General features: G+C 37.1%; 1 protein-coding gene across 1 annotated transcript in view; it reads left to right on the top strand.

Annotated features, from left to right (window-relative positions):
• Nucleotides 1-20,005, top strand: part of GRAMD1C (GRAM domain containing 1C) — a 105,164-nt gene that overhangs the window by 73,124 nt on the left and 12,035 nt on the right. Inside the window, exons 10-12 of the mRNA XM_081301647.1 lie at nt 5,792-5,929; nt 18,204-18,322; nt 19,734-19,876. Of these exons, the coding sequence (XP_081157773.1) occupies nt 5,792-5,929; nt 18,204-18,322; nt 19,734-19,876 (400 nt within the window). The remainder of the gene's footprint in view (nt 1-5,791; nt 5,930-18,203; nt 18,323-19,733; nt 19,877-20,005) is intronic.

The following is a 20,005-nucleotide window of genomic DNA, read 5'->3' on the forward strand; positions in this document are numbered from 1 at the left end:
GAAAACAAAAAGCAAGTCTTATAGAGGACAAAATATCACTTTTAATAGTAATAGTGGCAAAGTTAGAGGATGAAGATGTGTGACAAAGGTACTTGGGCTGCTGATTGAGCTGATGAATGAGATAGACTTACCCATCAGTCACCATGTTTGACCTCTTCCCAATGTAGAAGGGAAGATCATCCCTATAGGAGTATTGACCTCGGTGGGCACTTAAGACTTAGAAGAAAGGACAGAGGTGTGACAGGCCTGCCAGTACAACCCTTGCATACTTACTAAGATTGTCTTAATCAGATTGGGCTGCCCTAACAAAATACCACAGCCTGTGTGGCTTAAACAACAGAAATGTATTTTCTTATTATTCTGGAGGATAGAAATCCTTGATCAAGGTGAGGATTCTCTGGGCTTGTAGATAGCTACCTTCTTGCTATGTCCTCACATGTCTTTTCCTCACCTTCTCACAAAGGGGAAGAAAGGTAGGAAGAGATGGAGCAGGGAGAGAGGAAGGGGGAGGCAGGCAAAAGTTGAGAATATCATAAGTATAAAAAGTTGTTTAAAGGAAACTTTATAGCAAATTGTGTTCTCTGTACTTTATGTTAGAACCCACAACCTGGGGCTTGTCATACTTATTAAGTAGGTATTTTCAGGAATCTTTTAAAAAAATTATAAGATCATTGACATTGAAGTCATTGCAGTGGGAGTCATTGGTAAGGAGGTAGGGTAGTGAGTGCTTTATCAGTGCTCTGGTATGTAGCAGGGCAGGAATTAGTTACACCCTGCCTGACTGAATCAGGCTTTAGAAGATCTACTCTGGCACCCAGTGGCCAAATAGGTAAGTGACACCAAAATAAGGATTTATTTATTTATCTGTCTACCTCTCACCTGTAGTTTTATAAGAATGGTCCTTGAAAAAGTAGTTTCATTATTGAGTTCCTATTAAATTAACATTAATGATAAAGTTATACAGGGGACAACATAAACTCATAAAAGCTGTGCATATAACCATGAGTAAAGAATAATAGTGGTATATTTTCTGTATTATATATGAACACTGATCACATTTTTTTCCTTGCTCTTTCCCCTTCAAAGACTGTTCAGCTTTACAGCAATAAAAACTTAACATGTAACACCCTCTATTTGTGGCAGTTTTCCTTAAGGTGTGTGGCATGATGACTTCTTATTAGATTATCATTAGGTAACAATTCTGGACTCCTGCTGCTTTCCTCAAATGGGTTCCAAAATCATGTCAGATATATCAAATGGGCATAATAATCAATCTAGTTTTTATTTTCTTAAAGTTGTAAAGTTATATAGACACTTGAAGTAAGGGAATTGGGGAGAAAATGGGAATGGCCAGAAGTAGTAAACCATCTCAAGAGACTTGGAGATGTGTGTGTGATTGAGAGGGAGCTGAATGGGTGACAGATCACTTTAAACCAAACATAATTTTGTTTAAATGATAGTGTTTTCGTCTATTTTTGTGACCAGGCTGAGTGAGAAAATGACAATTTTTTTCACCTTTTCTGTTCCCCACATGCTATAATTTTGGGGAGTGGGGGCCCTAAACTATTTTGATATAGACACTCCACTATTTTGATAGAGACTCTATTTTTATATAGAGACCCATGTATTCCTGACAGGACTTAACAAATCAGAGCATCATGAAATGTCTCATGAGAGAACTGCTGAAACTTTTGGCCCCAATCTTTGATGAGAAATTTAAGTGGAACACAGAGAAATTTTGACTAGAATCTGCGTGAGCTAACATCTACTTTAATGATCTTCCTCTGTGCTAGGCAGTTTAGAATACAACAAGATTGAAGGGTGTCCTTTTTCTAGCTATTTCTATCCTTTCAGAACTGGACTCCCTCCACCTAGCTCCTAAACAAAATAAGCATTGTGTTTAATATGTTAAATCATATTTCTATTTTTAAACTTTGTTATGATTTATAGAATAAGCTACAGAATTTCTTCATCTATTTAAAGGATCATTGTGGATAGACTTTCTCTAGCCAGGGGAAGTTGGGAAGGAGTTTAAAAGTTGCTGGGAGTTTCCTGGGAAATGAAGATGAGCTGTTGCATGTGTCAAGAACAAAGAAATGTCATGGTGACAGGATGCTTATGCAGAGAATGGAAGCTACAACTCAAGTGAAGATTAGGCTGTGAGGACAACACAAAAGGATAGCAAAATTGAAATCCATGACCCATAACTGACAGAAAAAGATGAATTAGAGGCAAAGCCAAGCAAAGAGTAACAGGAATTGAAATTTTGGATAATGCTTATTAATTACTGAAGTCAAAAACAAGTAGACTCTGGCAAAAGCCAGAGAAAAAGCCACATGATAAGCTGTCATATCAGTGAAGCAGCCCTGAGATTAAACCAGGTAACCCAACAGTTACTTGAGTTGGATTTTTAAAAAAATATTTTTTAGTTGTAGATGGACACAATACCTTTTTTATTTATCTTTACATGGTGCTGATGATTAAACCCAGGGCTTCACACATGCTAAGTGAGCACTCTCCACTGAGCCACAACCCCAGCCTGTGAATTGGATTTTTGAACAACACATTCAACTGAACTTAGGTTTTCAGGTGTAAGGAGTACCTGAATCAAGATAGCAGGTCACTAGTTTTTAGAAAATGGAGGATATAACTGATTGTGGGTCCTTAGTTACTAAATTAAGCTTCAATCAACTGCTTTTTTTTTATACCTACCTACTACATTTTTAAAGTACCCTCAAAAAACTGCCAGCATATATTTTCAGTTTCATTTATGTTCATGCATTTCTCCTATATTTATTTGTCTCACTTTACATACTCTCCACTGGCTACTTTTAAACTGATATGTTTAAAATACCATTTCTTCTTTATTGGCCATAGTAACCTTCTGAATGGAGCAATACCCCCTCTAGCTTAATATATTATAGCAATACTATTGGTGATGTTATTCAGATGGGAGATTTTGAAGTATATGAATTTCATAAATGAATAATCCCATGTGGAAATAATTTATTTCATTTACTTACTCCCTTGAATAAATTTACATACAAAATAGATGGTTGTTCATTCCTTATAGTCATACAACAAATTATATTTTTATTAATAGTAATTCAGAATCTGTTGTCTAAAAATGGGATTTAAAAGAAATATGAAATATTGTACTGAGTCAGGCACAGTGGTGCACACCTGTAATCCCAGCAACTCAGGAGGCTGAGGCAGGAGCATGACAAATTCAAGGCCAGCCTCAGCAACATAGTGAGATTCTGTCTGAGAATAATTATTTTTAAAAAAGGGCTGGGAATGTATGTAGCTCAGTGGCAGAGTGTCCCTGGGTTCAATTCCCAGTACTGAAATATGCATGAGTGCAATTTTCCTCTTTTACAGATGAATAAGAGGCTTACATTTTTGGTGCTGGGATTGAATCTAGGGTCTCACACATACTAGGCAAGTGTTCTACATCCCTAGCCCCAAGAAATTTATTTTTGAAAAGTTATAGTCCCAGGGATCCTTAGAAGAATAGCTGATTCTAAGAACAGAGAAAATTGAAGATGAGCTTGGAGCACATTGTGGTGCCAGAAAGTAAGGAAGTGGGAGAGGGTGGACATGTCAAAAAAATACAGGCACCAACCTGAAGGAGCTCCTAATGACCAAATCAAATAGTTAAATAATTTGAGGAACAAAATAAATAGTGACAGTATTAGATTATAACCTAAAAATTAAAATAACTTCAGTAGTCCAATGGAATGTAGTGTTTTGGATTGTATTCTTATACAGAAAAAGGACATTACTGGAAGGGGGATAAATCATAGTTTAATTAATTATATATCTCAAAATAAAATAAGAAGTTTTTTTAGAGGTTACAAATTCAAAAGTCCTAGATACAAAAATAGAACCTAAGATATTTCTAGCATTTTCTGTATTAATTTATGCATTCAAAAATACAGTTCTTATATGTCAAACACTGAATGTAAAAGTTTAAAACTGACGTTATCCCAACTTGCATGGAACATATAGTCAAGTACAGGAGAGATAATAAGCAAGTAAATAAGACACCAAAAGTTTAATTACAAATAAGGATAGGTTCTGTGAAGAAATGGCAGGATCAATAGAATTATCTCTAGTTTGCTTTTTTGTGTATTTGAGTTATTTTTGCATAAACAAATAATACTTCTATGTGGGCAAAAGCTGTTTTGCAAGCCTAATTGGGGAGTTACTACATAAAACCTCAGCGGATTGCCTAATTTTAGTGATTTGTTCCTATACCAAAAAAGCTATTATTTGAAATTGCAGTGAATCATTTTTTCTGACATATAGTATTATTGCAGGGTGAAGATAAGTCAATATCTACCGTGTGTCCCTAAGTTCTTTGCACTTGTAACAAAATAGAGAGGTACAAATCATTCAATAAGGGAGAAATAGTGATAGTTGGAGCTGAAACTAGAGCTACAGGAGTTTTTTCTGATTCATAGGCCATTGCCTTTCATTTAAATGGACTGGTTCCCATGGATTAATATTGACATGTGCTTTGCACAGGTAATTCTCAGAGCTTGATTTCTGAAATATGGGGAGCTTTTGTCATAATTTTTATTTTGTATTGATGGAGCATAACCCTTGAAATAAGAAGTAATACCTATCCTTAAATGATTAAACTTTCACGTTGGATTCCTTTACACTTTTTTCTTTATTATACAGAGTTCTTATACCTATCTGTCTTTTTATTTTTGATTCTTTGAAGTAAAATGCTTTCTGGCAGCCTAAAATAAAGGTTATGCTTGTGTGCTCTAGAGCTGAAGTGGGTTCAGTTTCCAAACCAGTCACTGACACTGGTTTGTCAGTGGAGCCCTGACACTTCTCTCTATGTGTCCATTTCCTCATTCGTAAAATAGAAATGATGATGATGATACCACTTTTTTCAGAGGAATGCAGTGAGAGGTACTTAGTACCTCTGACACATAGAAAATATCATGTAAATATGGGCCATTTTTATCTAATTTTTCCAGGGAGCATGAGAAGAGGTGAGCAAATATAACTTTTTTTACTTGCTAATTTTCAACATCATCATTAGTTCTTAGGAAAAAAATGTGTTCCATTGGGCATTGTTTAGCTTTGAAGAGTATTTTTCAGAGGGTATACCTATTCTTTTAATGTGTGGTATTGGTATTATTGTGAATATAGTGATCCTTGTCTTGGGAGAGTTAGCAGTCAGGTTGTATCATTCAGGCTGACAAGCTAGTGAGCATAGCAGATATTATAGCCATTGATGACTAAATATTTACTGAATGTATGAGTATGGAGAGATAGGACCTACTAATGGCTGTGTGTCTCAATATTGTTTTTTTTAATATTTATTTTTTAGCTGCAGTTGGACATAATACCTCTATTTATTTATTTTTATGTGGTGCTGAGGATCGAACCCAGGGCCTCACATGTGCTAGGCAAGCGCTCTACCGCTGCACCACAACCCCAGCCCTCAATATTGTTTTAATCACTTATGAAATATTCTTTTGAGTATCAAGAGTTTGATATCATTCCAGTAAAATATTCCTACATTTTCTAGATTTTAATAATTGAAATATTTGATTATATGTAGTCAACTATACATACTTATGTTTACATAAATATATATAGTGCATACATATTATTCTATTTGGAGTTTTGATAGTGTACTAGAATGCAATGATCATTGTAATCACATTTAAAAAACATTTTGTGCCCAAAAGAATATACCCATACATACACTCCTTGAAATTATCTTTTCTTAACTTCTCTTTGGTGTATATTTTTGTTTTTCTAGAAGATTTTCCTGAGAAAGATCTTCGAGGAAGACTTTATATCAATCGAGTTTTTCATATCAGTGCTGAGAGGATGTTTGAATTGCTCTTCACTAGTTCACGCTTTATGCAGAGATTTTCCAGTTCTAGAAATATAATAGGTTGGTCCTTGTATTCTTTCCTAATGATAAATTTATTATCCTTAGAATGTTTAGCATATATAAACTGATTTATGATGTCAGGGGAAAATATTAGACCTGCTCTGATTATTTTGGTGATATATAAACTAGTTTTTAAATGTTGGGTTAAATTCACACGTGAATGGTTTAATTGTTTAACTAGACAGATGCTACTTAAAATAAATTCAAACCCTTTAAAAACTAAAACTATATTTATTCATTTATGTATCTATTCAGTTGGGATGAATCTAGTTCAAAAGCATCCACTGTGGAACAACTGGATTCTGGTAGAATATAAACTAGAACAACCACTTTGCCAAATGGTTTGCTAATGTTTGTTAAAGCTATGAATTCTCTAACTCAAGAGATTCCACTCCTTAGGTGTACACCCCTGAGAAATGGGCACATGAGTTCTCTGAATAATATCTGCTGTAGTGTTCACAGTAGCTTTATTTATAATAGTCCAAACTCAGAACCTTCCAAATATCCATCAATAATAAAATATATAAATTCCAAAAGCTTCCATAGAATAATACTATATACTAATGAAAATAATGGCAAACTATAGTATGAAGGAACCTCAGACACAATGTTAAGCTAAGAAACCAGGTGCGAAAGAACACATGGTATATAATTTCTTTATATAAAGTTTAAAAACAGGCAAAATAAACTTATGAAGTCGACATAGTGATTTCAGTTGTGGAGAGTCAGTGGGTAAAGACTGGGAGGAAGCTTTTGGGATATTGGTGAAATTTTATATCCTAGTCTGAGTGGGGCACATGTATATCTTTCCTTTGTGAAAAGCATGGACCTATGTATTTGAGATTATAGTCTGTAGTATATTTTAGTGAAAAAAAAATAAAGTTTTTTAGGAAATTGGAAGGATTTCAATGATCATGTGCCAAGGTAAATATCTCGAATATCTTATAGTTTAAAAATGAATTTAACCTAAACATTTCCAGATACTTTACTAACTTTGGGAGTAAGTGGTTTAGTTTGCTATATAGAATTAGAATGTAGCAGCATCAGAGATTGACATAAGGTAAGTTGCTTATGAGAAAGTTATTGTATAATCAATTTAAATAAAAATTTTAATCTATGGATTTTATTTACCACTAAATGTTATTCCTTTATTTGAAACTTTTATGTAAACATAATTATATATTCATAGATGATATTATCAATATTGTTTCTACATATAAAAATCAATTTTTTCTTATACACATTAGAATATCAAAGATATTTCTAATTGATAGATATTGACTCTTGTGATTATATTGATTCATGGTTTTAATAAATCACTTTCTTTTGTTTTTAAAAATGTGTTTTTTTTAAAGTGTGGCTTATTGGAGAGTTATAAATCTTCCTCTTCACTCAGTATCTTATATTTAACTTATTATCTCTCTTTGGAATTTATTTTATATTTTATTGTTATTCATTTCTACATGGAAAAGTAGAAGACTCAGATTTATTATTTCCCTTAATTTTCTAAGTGATGCCTATTGACATTGCACTGCCATTTTTTTATGGCTGAAAAACCCCAAAAGGGACTAGCATGTTATTCCATGCTTTATACTAAATGAAGTTCAGGTTTTGAAACACAATTACATTTGTTGTCTGATATCATACCTGGCTTCAATATGAATGACTATATCTGCTATCTGATGTTATAAATGGCTTTGGAAGCAAAGATTTCTACATAATCACAATCTGAACAATTATAGGCACAGTGCAAGATTATAGGGAAAAACTTTTCCTCAAAAGACAATTTGCACATGGCTGCAAAACATACTGCTGTCCTTGGAATCTTTTACCTGGTAATCAAATTGTATTTCTTAATAATGAGTTTCAAAGGCATCTTTTAAAAATGTAAAAATTTAATATTTTTGTGTAATTGACTATTTGTGAGTTAAGTCTAATTCCAGCATTGAAATGGCCACTACTGGATATCTTTTAAAAAATCAAGGAGTTTTTAAGTGGATCTTCTATTTAATCTTAATTTACAGTTGTGTGACACTACCTGTAATTAAAAACTCAGTTTTCAGTACTTTTATCCAAATTTTTCATTTTGAAAATGTAAAAGAATTTGCATGTATAATAACATCCATATACCCTCTACCTAGATTTATCAATTTTAAAAATTCTGATAAAATATACATAAGACCCATTTTTAGGTGTACAGTTCAGAGGCATTTAGTACATTCATATTGTTGCAGAAACATTATCACCATTCATTTTCAGAACTTCATTATCCCAAACAAACTCTGAACCTATTAAATAATAACTTTCTGTTTTTCCTTTCCCTTTGTTCCTGGTGACCTCCATTATATTTTCTGTCTCTGAGTTTAGCTACTCTAGGTACCTTGTGTAAGTGGAATCATACAATATTTGTCCTTAAATGATGGGCTTATTACACTTAGCATGCCTTCAAGGTTTATTCATCCATGTTGTAGCATGTGTCAGAATTTTATAACTTTTTAAGGAAGAATAATATTTCATTGTATGCATATACAGTAGTACATTCTGTTTATTCATTAATCTGCTAATGACATTTGGTCATTTACATTTTTTGGTTACTGTGAATAATGCTGCTGTGAATACTGATGTATAGTCCCTGCCTTCAGTTCTTTTGGGTATATACTTACAAGTGGAGTTGTTACATCATAAGATAACTCTATGTTTAATTTTTTGAGAAAGATCACACTGTTTTCCATAATAATCATACCATTTTCCATTCCCACCAGTAGTTGACAGAGGTTCTGGTTTCTCCACATCCTCACCAACACTTGTTATTTTCTATTTTTTAAAAATAATAAGGATCCTGTGCTCTCTATGTATAATCAGAATTGTAATGCATTCCACTGTCATATATAAATAAAAAAGAAAAAATAATAAGGATCCTAATGGGTGTTATGTTTCACCAGTTTAAATATTTAAATTAAAAATTTAAAGTGTTTGTTCTACAATCCCTGCTCTGTTCTTTATTACTTTAACTCAGTATATCAGATGACTCATGTGTCCTTTTGTACACTATTGCCACTTTTCTTATAATTTCATTCTAGTATTTTTTTATATTATCATGAACTTTATTTAGATATTGGAGGACTTATTTCTAATATGATGTTAATTATGTGATGTCTGGCAAATGATATTTAGTACATCTTGTTGGTAACATTGTTAAAAATGCAAACATAACATACAGGGGAAAATAGATATTTTTCTTTTATCCTTGTTTATTGTTTTATTGAATAGTATACAATTTAAATATCAGAAATCAATGATATTTTTCAATTTTGATATGCAATTGATTATTCATGTCATTTTCCTGAAACAGGCTGACATGACCAAAGCAATCTTCCGAAACAGTATTTTAGAATTAATTGTATATCTTCTTTTATGAACACCCAAATAAATCATTTTTTCAGCAAATCCTGGATAAAGATTTTATGGTTCATGATGTTGCCTTTTTAATTTAGTTATAAGGTTTTGCCAGATACTCAAGAACAGCTTCATGGTCCGTAATTAAATCTCTAGGCCTAGCTGTATAAAAGAAATTCAGTAAAATTGACTATATCATAAATCTTTGCTTCATTTTTTTTATGATGGATAATAGGTTAGATAAAGGCTCCTAAACTTTAGAATGCTGATGAATAGCAGCAAAACATACTGAGTTATTGCCCAAGTCCATTTGTCCTCGTGCCATCAGGTGTCAGGTCCATACTGCTTTTATCTGTACTTAACTAATTGTATGGTGCTGTAATCTAGAGCTACATTTCTCTTCAAAGTGTGTTTTCACTTACTGTGCTGTTCCTCAGTAAATAAAATAGAACTCTGACCAAGATCCTGTTAAAAATATGGAGATGTTCTTATAGCCCTGTTAATATAAAAAAGTTTATATAGAATGTAATCATTTTTCATCCTATTGCCTTATCTTGATTGAAGATGTTGTAGACAAACTGCTACTATTCTGACTTCTCATGATGTTGACATGATTTCTTTACAAGTGGTTGTCAAGGTCATATTGTTATATAAAAATAAATGTCTTCTAAAGTTTTGTCCTCAATGATAGTATATTGAAGTGTTGTTCTGTTTGATAAGGTTGTTGCCATTACTTTTGTCCATAGGTACTAGGGACTTTAAAGAGAAGCTTACAGCTAAACCAACTTTTAATTTTCTAAAAAAAAGAAAAAGTGTATTAATAAGAAACAGTTTAGGAATAAGTAGATCAAACACATGTATATGTAACATATAAGACTATCTAATGTTTAATCTCTCCCTCTCTCCCCACCTTCCTTCCTTCCTTCCTTCCTTTTTTCTTTTTTTTTTTTTCTGGCATTGGGGTTGAATTCAGGGTATTCTACCACTGAGTTACATCCATAGACCTTTTTGTTTTGAGACAGGATCTCACTAAGTTGACCAGGCTGGCCTTGAACTTGAAAAGTTCCTGCTTTAGTCTCCTGAGCAGCCGAGGTGACATGTGTGCTCCACCATGCCCAGCTAATTTCTTTTTCTTCAGCATTGAACATACATAATTATAAGAGGCTCAGGATTGGTCAAAAATAAAAATTTAGGGCTGATGGTTATAGCTCAGCGGTAGAGTGCTTGTTTAACATGTGCTAGCCCCTAAGTTTGGTCTCTCACACTGTAGGAAAAAAATGCAAAAGCAAACCATTTTTTAAAAAATAATTATAGGACACCGAAAGATGGTGGCGATGGGAGTGCATCACCCCAGTGCACCGCGTCACTGTGCGGGAGAAAGACGAGGTGAAACGGCTGAAGGCTACCTTGTTGGGAATTTCCAGTGAAATCGAGGTGCTCCAGAATCTAAAGGACGGATTTCTAGTGTGCGGGATTCGACTGCGGGGGCTCAATCGCGGGCGATTTCTCCGCACGGAGGGTAGCAGAACCTGCTCGGCGGACCGCCCCGTGGATGGAGTCTGGGGCGCGCGCTGAGTAGCGGCGAGGTACCGAAGTGGGAGTACAGCGATGTGGATTCTGGGGGCTCCTGCCAGCGGTGCACTGGCCGTGCTTAGTGCTGAGTTCTGGCTTCGAGACAGAGGAGAGAAGCGGTCCAGTTCGCTTCTCGACACCGGTCGGACTACGGAGGAGGACAGCAGCCGCCATCTTGGAGAGCTGATGTAATGATCCCTGTTTTCTACTGATCTCAGCTCATTCAACTACGGAACAGGTGATTCCAGGCTGATATTTGCCTGCGTCTGGCAGACAGATCGCTCAGGCTCGGGACAGGAGAACCTGAGGAGAATACTCTTCGGGGCTCGCTCTTGGCAAGGCGGGCGCCGGACTTTGAGCGGCCGGATTCTGGTTCCCCGGGCTGCTTTAGCCCAGGGCGGGGGAACCTGTGGGGACTGCATGCCGACGCCAGCTCCAAGTGGAACGTGTGCTGAGGGGTGGTGGGGCTCTGACTCCCGGAACAGTTTTGGCCCGGGGCTGGGGAGCCCGCGGGGACTGCGTCTTTGACCCTGCTCCTAGCGGAGCGTGCACTGAGCCGGGAGAGTTTGGAGCGACTGGGCTCGGGCTTCTGGGGCTGCTTTGGCCTGGGGCTCGGGAACCCGCGGGGGTCGCTCTGTGGAGCCTGCTCCTAGCAGAGCGTGGCTGGGATCGGAGAGGCCAGGTTCTGGCTCCCGAAACTGCTTTAGCCCAGGGCTGGGGAACCTGCGGGGACTGCGAGCTGACGCCAGCTCCAGGTGGAACGTGCGCTGAGGGGCGGCGGTGCTCTGACTCCCAGAACAGTTTTGTCCCGGGGCTGGGGACCCCGCGGGGACTGCGTCTTTGACCCTGCTCCTAGCGGAGCGTGCACCGAGCTGGGAGAATTTGGAGTGTCCAGGCTCGGTCTCCTGGGGCTGCTTTGGCCTGGGGCTTGGGAATCCGCGGCGGTTGCTCTGTGGAGCCTGCTCCTAGCAGAGCGTGGCTGGGGTCGGAGAGGCCGGGTTCTGGCTCCCGAAACTGCTTTGGCCCAGGTCTGGGGAACCTACAGGGTCTGCTTCTCGGTCCGGGTCCTGCTGGGTGCTGTGGGGGCCTGGGGGGCAGAGTGGAACTGCCACCTGCGCCCAGAGCAGGCCAAGTGACCTGCCGGCATGGTATCAAGACACCCCAACTGCAGCTGGGGCCGAGGAGAGTAGCCGCCCACGCCTGGAACAGGACCAGCGGCCTGACTGCGCGGTAGCCAAGTCACCCCATTTGGAGTGGGGGCTGTGAAGAGCCGCCGTCTGAGCCTGCAAGGTAAGCAGACCTGTGACCCACTGGCAGGACAGGCCCGGCAGCCTGCCAGTGTGGTGGACAAGTAGCATCGAGGCAGTCACGTCACACTGGTTGGAGTGGGAGTTGAGCAGAGCCGCCGCCCGTATCCGGAAAAGGCCCAGTGAGCGACCCGTTGGAGAGGCAGTTAGGTACCCCCACTGGGAGTGGGGGTTGAGCAGAACTGCTGCCTGAGCCCGCAAGGTAGGCAGATCTGCGACCCACCGGCGGAACAGGCTTAGAGGCCGACCAGCGTGGAAGACACGTCACACCAATTGGAGTAGGGGCGGAGCAGAGCTGCCGCCCACATCCGGATCAGGTCCAACGACCCGAGGGCGTGGTAGTTACATCACCACAATTGGAGTGGGGGCAGAGTAGAGCCGCCACCCGCGCCCGCAGGGTGGGCAGACCTGCGACCAACCAGCGTGGTAGATAGATCACCCTAATTAGAGGAGGAGCATAGCCACTACCCGCCCTGCAAGAGAGATCTCCCAACTATACAAGAGCAATATAAATAAATAGGGGGAAAATTTCAAAAACACAACAGTTTCACCAAGCAGAAAGAAACGCGAGCAATATGAAACAACAAGGAAAGAAAGGACCACAAGCAATGCAGGTCAACTCAACTCTAGAAGAGGTAATAGCTGCAACAGATGGAATGTCTGATAAAGAGTTCAGGATATACATGCTTCAGATGATCTGGAGTCTCAAGGAAGACATGAGACAGCAAAACCAGACAATGAAAGATCACTTTGACAAGGAACTACAGAAACAAATCCAGGAAGTAAAAGACCAATTTCACAGGGAGATAGAGGTAATAAAAAACAAACAAATAGAAATCCTAGAAATGCAGGAAGCAATAAACCAACTTAAAACCTCAATTGACAATACTACCAGCAGAGTAGATCACTTAGAAGATAGAACATCAGACAATGAAGACAAAGTATTTCAACTTGAAAAGAACATAGACAGCTCAGCAAGTCTGCTAAGAAACCATGAACAGAACATCCAAGAAATATGGGATAACATTAAAAGACCAAACTTAAGAGTCATTGGGATTCAGGAAGGCACAGAGCTCCAAACCAAAGGAATAAACAATCTATTCAATGAAATAATATGAGAAAACCTCCCAGACTTGAAGAATGAAACAGCATCCCAAATCCTAGAAGCCTACAGGACGCTGAAAGTGCAAAATCATAAGAGATCCACACCTAGACACATTATAATGAAGATGCCCAACATACAGAATAAGGAGAGAATTTTAAAAGCTATAAGAGAAAGAAAGCAGATTACATTTAGGGGTAAACCAATCAGGATGACAGCTGATCTCTCAACACAGACTCTGAAAGCTAGAAGATCCTGGAATAACATTTTTCAAACACTGAAAGAAAATGGGTTCCAACCAAGAATCGTGTATCCGGCGAAATTAAGCTTCAGGATGGAAGATGAAATTAAAACCTTCCACGATGAACAAAAGTTAAAAGAATTCGCAGCTAGAAAACCATCTCTTCGAAAAATCCTTGGCAAAACATTACAGGAAGAGGAAATCGAAAACAACATTGAAAACCATCAGTGGGAGGTAGGACAGTAAAGGGGGGAAAGTAATCAAAGAGGAAAACAAATCAGGTTTAGTAACATTAATAAACAAATATGGCTGGAGGAACAAACCATATCTTAATAATAACCCTAAATGTTAATGGCTTAAACTCACCAATTAAGAGACACAGGCTAGTTGAATGGATCACAAAACAAGACCCAACAATATGTTGCCTACAGGAGACGCATTTGATAGGAAAAGATATACATAGACTGAAGGTGAAAGGCTGGGAAAAATCATACCACTCATATGGACTGCGGAAACAAGCAGGAGTGTCCATACTCATATCAAACAAAATAGATTTCAAGCCAAAGTTAATCAAAAGGGATAAAGAAGGACACTGCATACTGCTCAAGGGAACCATACACCAACAAGACATAACAATCATAAATATATATGCCCCAAACAATGGTGCAGCTACGTTCATCAAGCAAACTCTTCTCAAGTTCAAGAGTCTAATAGACCACCATACAATAATCATGGGAGACTTCAACACACCTCTCTCACCACTGGACAGATCTTCCAAACAAAAGTTAAATAAGGAAACTATAGAACTCAATAACACAATTAACAACCTAGACTTCATTGACATATATAGAATATACCACCCAACATCAAGTAGTTACACTTTTTTCTCAGCAGCACATGGATCCTTCTCAAAAATAGATCATATATTATGTCACAGGGCAACTCTTAGACAATATAAAGGAGTAGAGATAATACCATGCATCTTATCTGATCATAATGGAATGAAACTGAAAATCAATGATAAAAGAAGGAACGAAAAATCATGCATCACTTGGAGAATGAACAATAGGTTACTGAATGATCAATGGGTCATAGAAGACATTAAGGAGGAAATTAAAAACTTCTTAGAGTTAAATGAAAACACAGACACAACATATCGGAATCTATGGGACACATTGAAAGCAGTTCTAAGAGGAAAATTCATTGCTTGGAGCTCATTCCTTAAAAAAAGAAAAAAACCAACAAATAAATGATCTCATATTTCATCTCAAAATCTTAGAAAAAGAAGAGCAAAACAATAGCAAAAGAAGTAGAAGGCAAGAAATAATTAAAATCAGAGCGGAAATTAATGAGATCGAAACGAAAGAAACAATTGAAAAAATTGACAAAACCAAAAGTTGGTTCTTTGAAAAAATAAATAAAATCGACAGACCCTTAGCCATGCTAACGAAGAGAAGAAGAGAGAGAACCCAAATTACTAGCATACGGGATGAAAAAGGCAATATCACAACAGACACTTCAGAAATACAGAAGATAATCAGAAATTATTTTGAATCCTTATACTCCAATAAAATAGAAGATAGTGAAGGCATCGATAAATTTCTTAAGTCATATGATCTGCCCAGATTGAGTCAGGAAGATATAGACGACCTAAACAGACCAATAACAATAGAGGAAATAGAAGAAACCATCAAAAGACTACCAACTAAAAAAGCCCAGGACCGGATGGGTATACAGCAGAGTTTTACAAAACCTTTAAAGAGGAACTAACACCAATACTTTTCAAGCTATTCCAGGAAGTAGAAAAAGAGGGAGAACTTCCAAATACATTCTACGAGGCCAACATCACCCTGATGCCTAAACCAGACAGAGACACTTCAAAGAAAGAAAACTACACACCAATATCTCTAATGAACCTAGATGCAAAAATCCTCAATAAAATTCTGGCGAATCGGATTCAAAATCATATCAAAAAAATTATACACCATGATCAAGTAGGATTCATCCCTGGGATGCAAGGCTGGTTCAATATACGGAAATCAATAAATGTTATTCACCACATCAATAGACTTAAAAATAAGAACCATATGATCATCTCGATAGATGCAGAAAAAGCATTTGACAAAGTACAGCATCCCTTTATGTTCAAAACTCTAGAAAAATTAGGGATAACAGGATCATACCTCAACATTGTAAAAGCAATCTATGATAAGCCACAGGCCAGCATCATTCTGAATGGAGAAAAATTGAAGGCATTCCCTCTAAGATCTGGTACAAGACAGGGATGCCCTCTCTCACCACTTCTGTTCAACATAGTCCTTGAAACACTGGCCAGAGCAATTAGACGAAAGAAATTAAAGGCATAAAAATAGGAAAAGAAGAACTTAAATTATCACTATTTGCAGATGACATGATTCTATACCTAGCAGACCCAAAAGGGTCTACAAAGAAACTATTAGAGCTAATAAATGAATTCAGCAAAGTGGCAGGATATAAAATCAACACGCATAAATCAAATGCATTCTTGTATATCAGTGACAAATCCTCTGAAACGGAAATGAGGACAACTACTCCATTCACAATATCCCCACAAAAAATAAAATACTTGGGAATTAACCTAACAAAAGAGGTGAAAGACCTATACAATGAAAACTACAGAACCCTAAAGAGAGAAGTAGAAGAAGATCTTAGAAGATGGAAAAATATTCCTTGTTCATGGATAGGCAGAACTAACATCATCAAAATGGCGATATTACCAAAAGTTCTCTATAAGTTCAATGCTATCCCAATCAAAATCCCAACAGAATTTCTTGTAGAAATAGATAAAACAATCATGAAATTCATATGGAATAATAAAAGACCCAGAATAGCAAAAACAATGCTAAGCAGGAAGTGTGAATCAGGCGGTATAGCGATACCAGACTTCAAACTATACTACAGAGCAATAGTAACAAAAACAGCATGGTACTGATACCAAAACAGGTGGGTGGACCAATGGTACAGAATAGAGGACACAGTAACCAATCCACAAAACTACAACTATCTTATATTTGATAAAGGGGCTAAAAGCATGCAATGGAGGAAGGATAGCATCTTCAACAAATGGTGCTGGGAAAAATGGAAATCCATTTGCATCAAAATGAAACTGAATCCCTTTCTCTCGCCATGTACAAAAGTTAACTCAAAATGGATTAAGGAGCTCGATATTAAATCAGAGACACGGCGTCTGATAGAAGAAAAAGTTGGCTATGATCTACATACTGTGGGGTCGGGCTCCAAATTCCTCAATAGGACACCCATAGTGCAAGAGTTAACAACTAGAATCAACAAATGGGACTTACTCAAACTAAAAAGTTTTTTCTCAGCAAAAGAAACAATAAGAGAGATAAACAGGGAGCCTACATCCTGGGAACAAATCTTTACTCCACACACTTCAGATAGAGCCCTAATATCCAGAGTATACAAGGAACTCAAAAAATTAGATAATAAGATAATAAACAACCCAATCAACAAATGGGCCAAGGACCTGAACAGACACTTCTCAGAGGAGGACATACAATCAATTAACAAGTACATGAAAAAATGCTCACCATCGCTAGCAGTCAGAGAAATGCAAATCAAAACCACCCTAAGATACCATCTCACTCCAGTAAGATTGGCAGCCATTATGAAGTCCAACAACAACAAGTGCTGGAGAGGATGCGGGGAAAAGGGTACACTTGTTCATTGTTGGTGGGATTGCAAATTGGTGCAGCCAATTTGGAAAGCAGTATGGAGATTTCTTGGAAAGCTGGGAATGGAACTACCATTTGACCCAGCTATTCCCCTTCTCGGTCTATTCCCTAAAGACCTAATAAGAGCATGCTACAGGGATACTGCTACATCGATGTTCATAGCAGCACAATTCACGATAGCAAGATTGTGGAACCAACCTAGATGACCTTCAATAGATGAATGGATAAAAAAAATGTGGCATTTATACACAATGGAGTATTACTCTGCATTAAGAAATGACAAAATCATAGAATTTGGAGGGAAATGGATGGCATTAGAGCAGATTATGCTAAGCGAAGCTAGCCAATCCTTAAAAAACAAATGCCAAATGACTGCTTTGATATAAGGGAGTAACCAAGGACAGGGTAGGGATGAAGAGCTTGAGAAGAAGATTAACATTAAACAGGGATGATAGGTGGGAGGGAAAGGGAGAGAGAAGGGAAATCCCATGGAATTGGAAGGTGAGCCTCAGGGTCATACTCAATTACATATAGGAGGAAAGGAGGGGTAAGAGAAAAATAATACAAGTGAAGAAATGATTTACAGTAGAGGGGGTAGAGAGAGAAAAGGGGAGGGGAGGGGAGGGGAAGGGGTATAGTAGAGAATAGGATAAACAGCAGAATACATCAGTCACTAGAATGGCAATATGTAAATCAACAGATGTATAACTGATGTGATACAGCAATCGGTATACGGGGTAAAAATGGGAGTTCATAACCCACTTGAATCAAATTGTGAAATATGATATATTAAGAACTTTGTAATGTTTTGAACGACCAACAATAAATTTAAAAAAATTTCTAAAATAATACTTTTGATTCTATTTAAAGTCATGCACTTCAAATTTCTACAGCTAACATGTTTTATGTTTCCCATGACTAGATGTAGTGTCTACTCCTTGGACTGTAGAATCTGGAGGAGATCAACTGAGAAACATGACCTATACTATAGTCCTTAATAATCCACTTACTAGAAAGTGCACTGCTGCCACTGAAAAGCAGGTATGCTTATCCTGTCAGTATTCTGAAAGAATCGTGTGTGTAATGAGAGAGAACCTGTCTACCATAGTCACCAATTTACAAGATAATTTCTACAAAAAAATGGAGAAAAAAAAAGGAAGGGGGACTGTTGGAGGTTACAAGAGATTTACCAGGCATATAAACCATATTAATCCAAACTTAATTAAATAAACTACCTGTTAAAAGAATTATTAACTTGTTATACATAATAATGGCACTGTAGCTGTGTTTTAAGGAACACACTATTTTTAAATGAAATATACTGATATATATGTGTGTGTGTGTGTGTGTGTGTGTGTGTGTGTGTGTAAAAGAGATATGCTGAGATATTTATGAATGAAAGTATATTGATGCCTGAGATTCTTTTAAAACTAATCTAGCCAGGCAAAAAAATGGTGGTAGAAGGAGGGAATGTGGGAGTTGGGTACAGATAAAAAAAATCGGGCAGTAGATAATGTTATTAAAGTTGGTTGATGAGCTCATGAGGGCTCATTATACTTCATTTCTTCTACTGTGTTAACAATTTTTCATAATAAAATATTTTTAAAAGAGCACTTCTAAAATCCAACTTGCAGAATCATGTCAAAACTTAGTACCAAATAACTAGATGGCTATTGTGAAACATGGGAAAGAAACTTAATATAAGCTATTTAATGACCAGTTTGGCACTATCTTGGAGTAATCAATACTGTAATCAATAATGACAGTATTGGCAACTTATGTTTAAGTGTAATGTACCTGTTTTGCAAATACCCATTATAATCTATGCTTTTGCAGTTTTGTTCATTACCTTTTAAATTTTTTAAAATATTGTCAAACATATAAGAAAAGTTTGGTATTTTTGTATCAGGGAATCTTTAGTAACCTTGGAAACCTAATTTTCCCCTCTTAAGAGGATAGGTAGAAAAGATATGGTTAAAATGAGGAAGGTTTATCTGACAGCCACTTTAAATCTGGTATAACAAAAGCAATATTTTGTGGTTGCCTTTGCTATTTGGGTGAAGGGTGGGTTGGTTAAACTTTGATAAATTTTGTATTATTTTTGTATTATTCAGTTGATTTTTGAATGTTCTCCAATGCAAAGATTTAAAACTTCTTATAAACTAAGAAACATTCAAGAGATTATATGGTTCCTTTCCCCTCCTCATGCCTAAAATAAAAAATTAATTGTATAGTGAAATGACAGTGGGACATTATATCTATTTCTGTGGGCCCCTTTTCACTTTATAGATGCCACAGCCAATGTGGAGGTTCTTCTAGCTTGGTATATAGATTTCTCATGTCTTTTGTAACTTCTGGGAAGGAATTCTAGTATATATGTTCTAAATTGCCAAAAAACTTATAAAATTGTTAAAATGTACATGCCAACATTTTTAAAATCTTATTTTGGCAGACACTGTATAAAGAAAGTCGAGAAGCACAATTTTATTTAATAGATTCAGAAGTACTGACACATGATGTCCCCTACCATGATTACTTCTATACACTGAACAGATACTGTATCATCCCATCTTCAAAACAGAAATGCAGGCTAAGGTGAGCTATCATCAATGAGTGTATAGTCAGAGTAGGCTAAATTATGCTCTGGTAACATTTTAACCCTGAATTTTTAGGTTTACACAATGAAGCTTTATTTCTTGCTTAAATTATATATCCTCAGAGATC

The sequence above is a fragment of the Spermophilus citellus genome, assembly GCF_964194105.1.
Source record: "Spermophilus citellus genome assembly, chromosome: 7".
In the NCBI taxonomy this organism is placed as follows: Eukaryota; Metazoa; Chordata; class Mammalia; order Rodentia; family Sciuridae; genus Spermophilus; species Spermophilus citellus.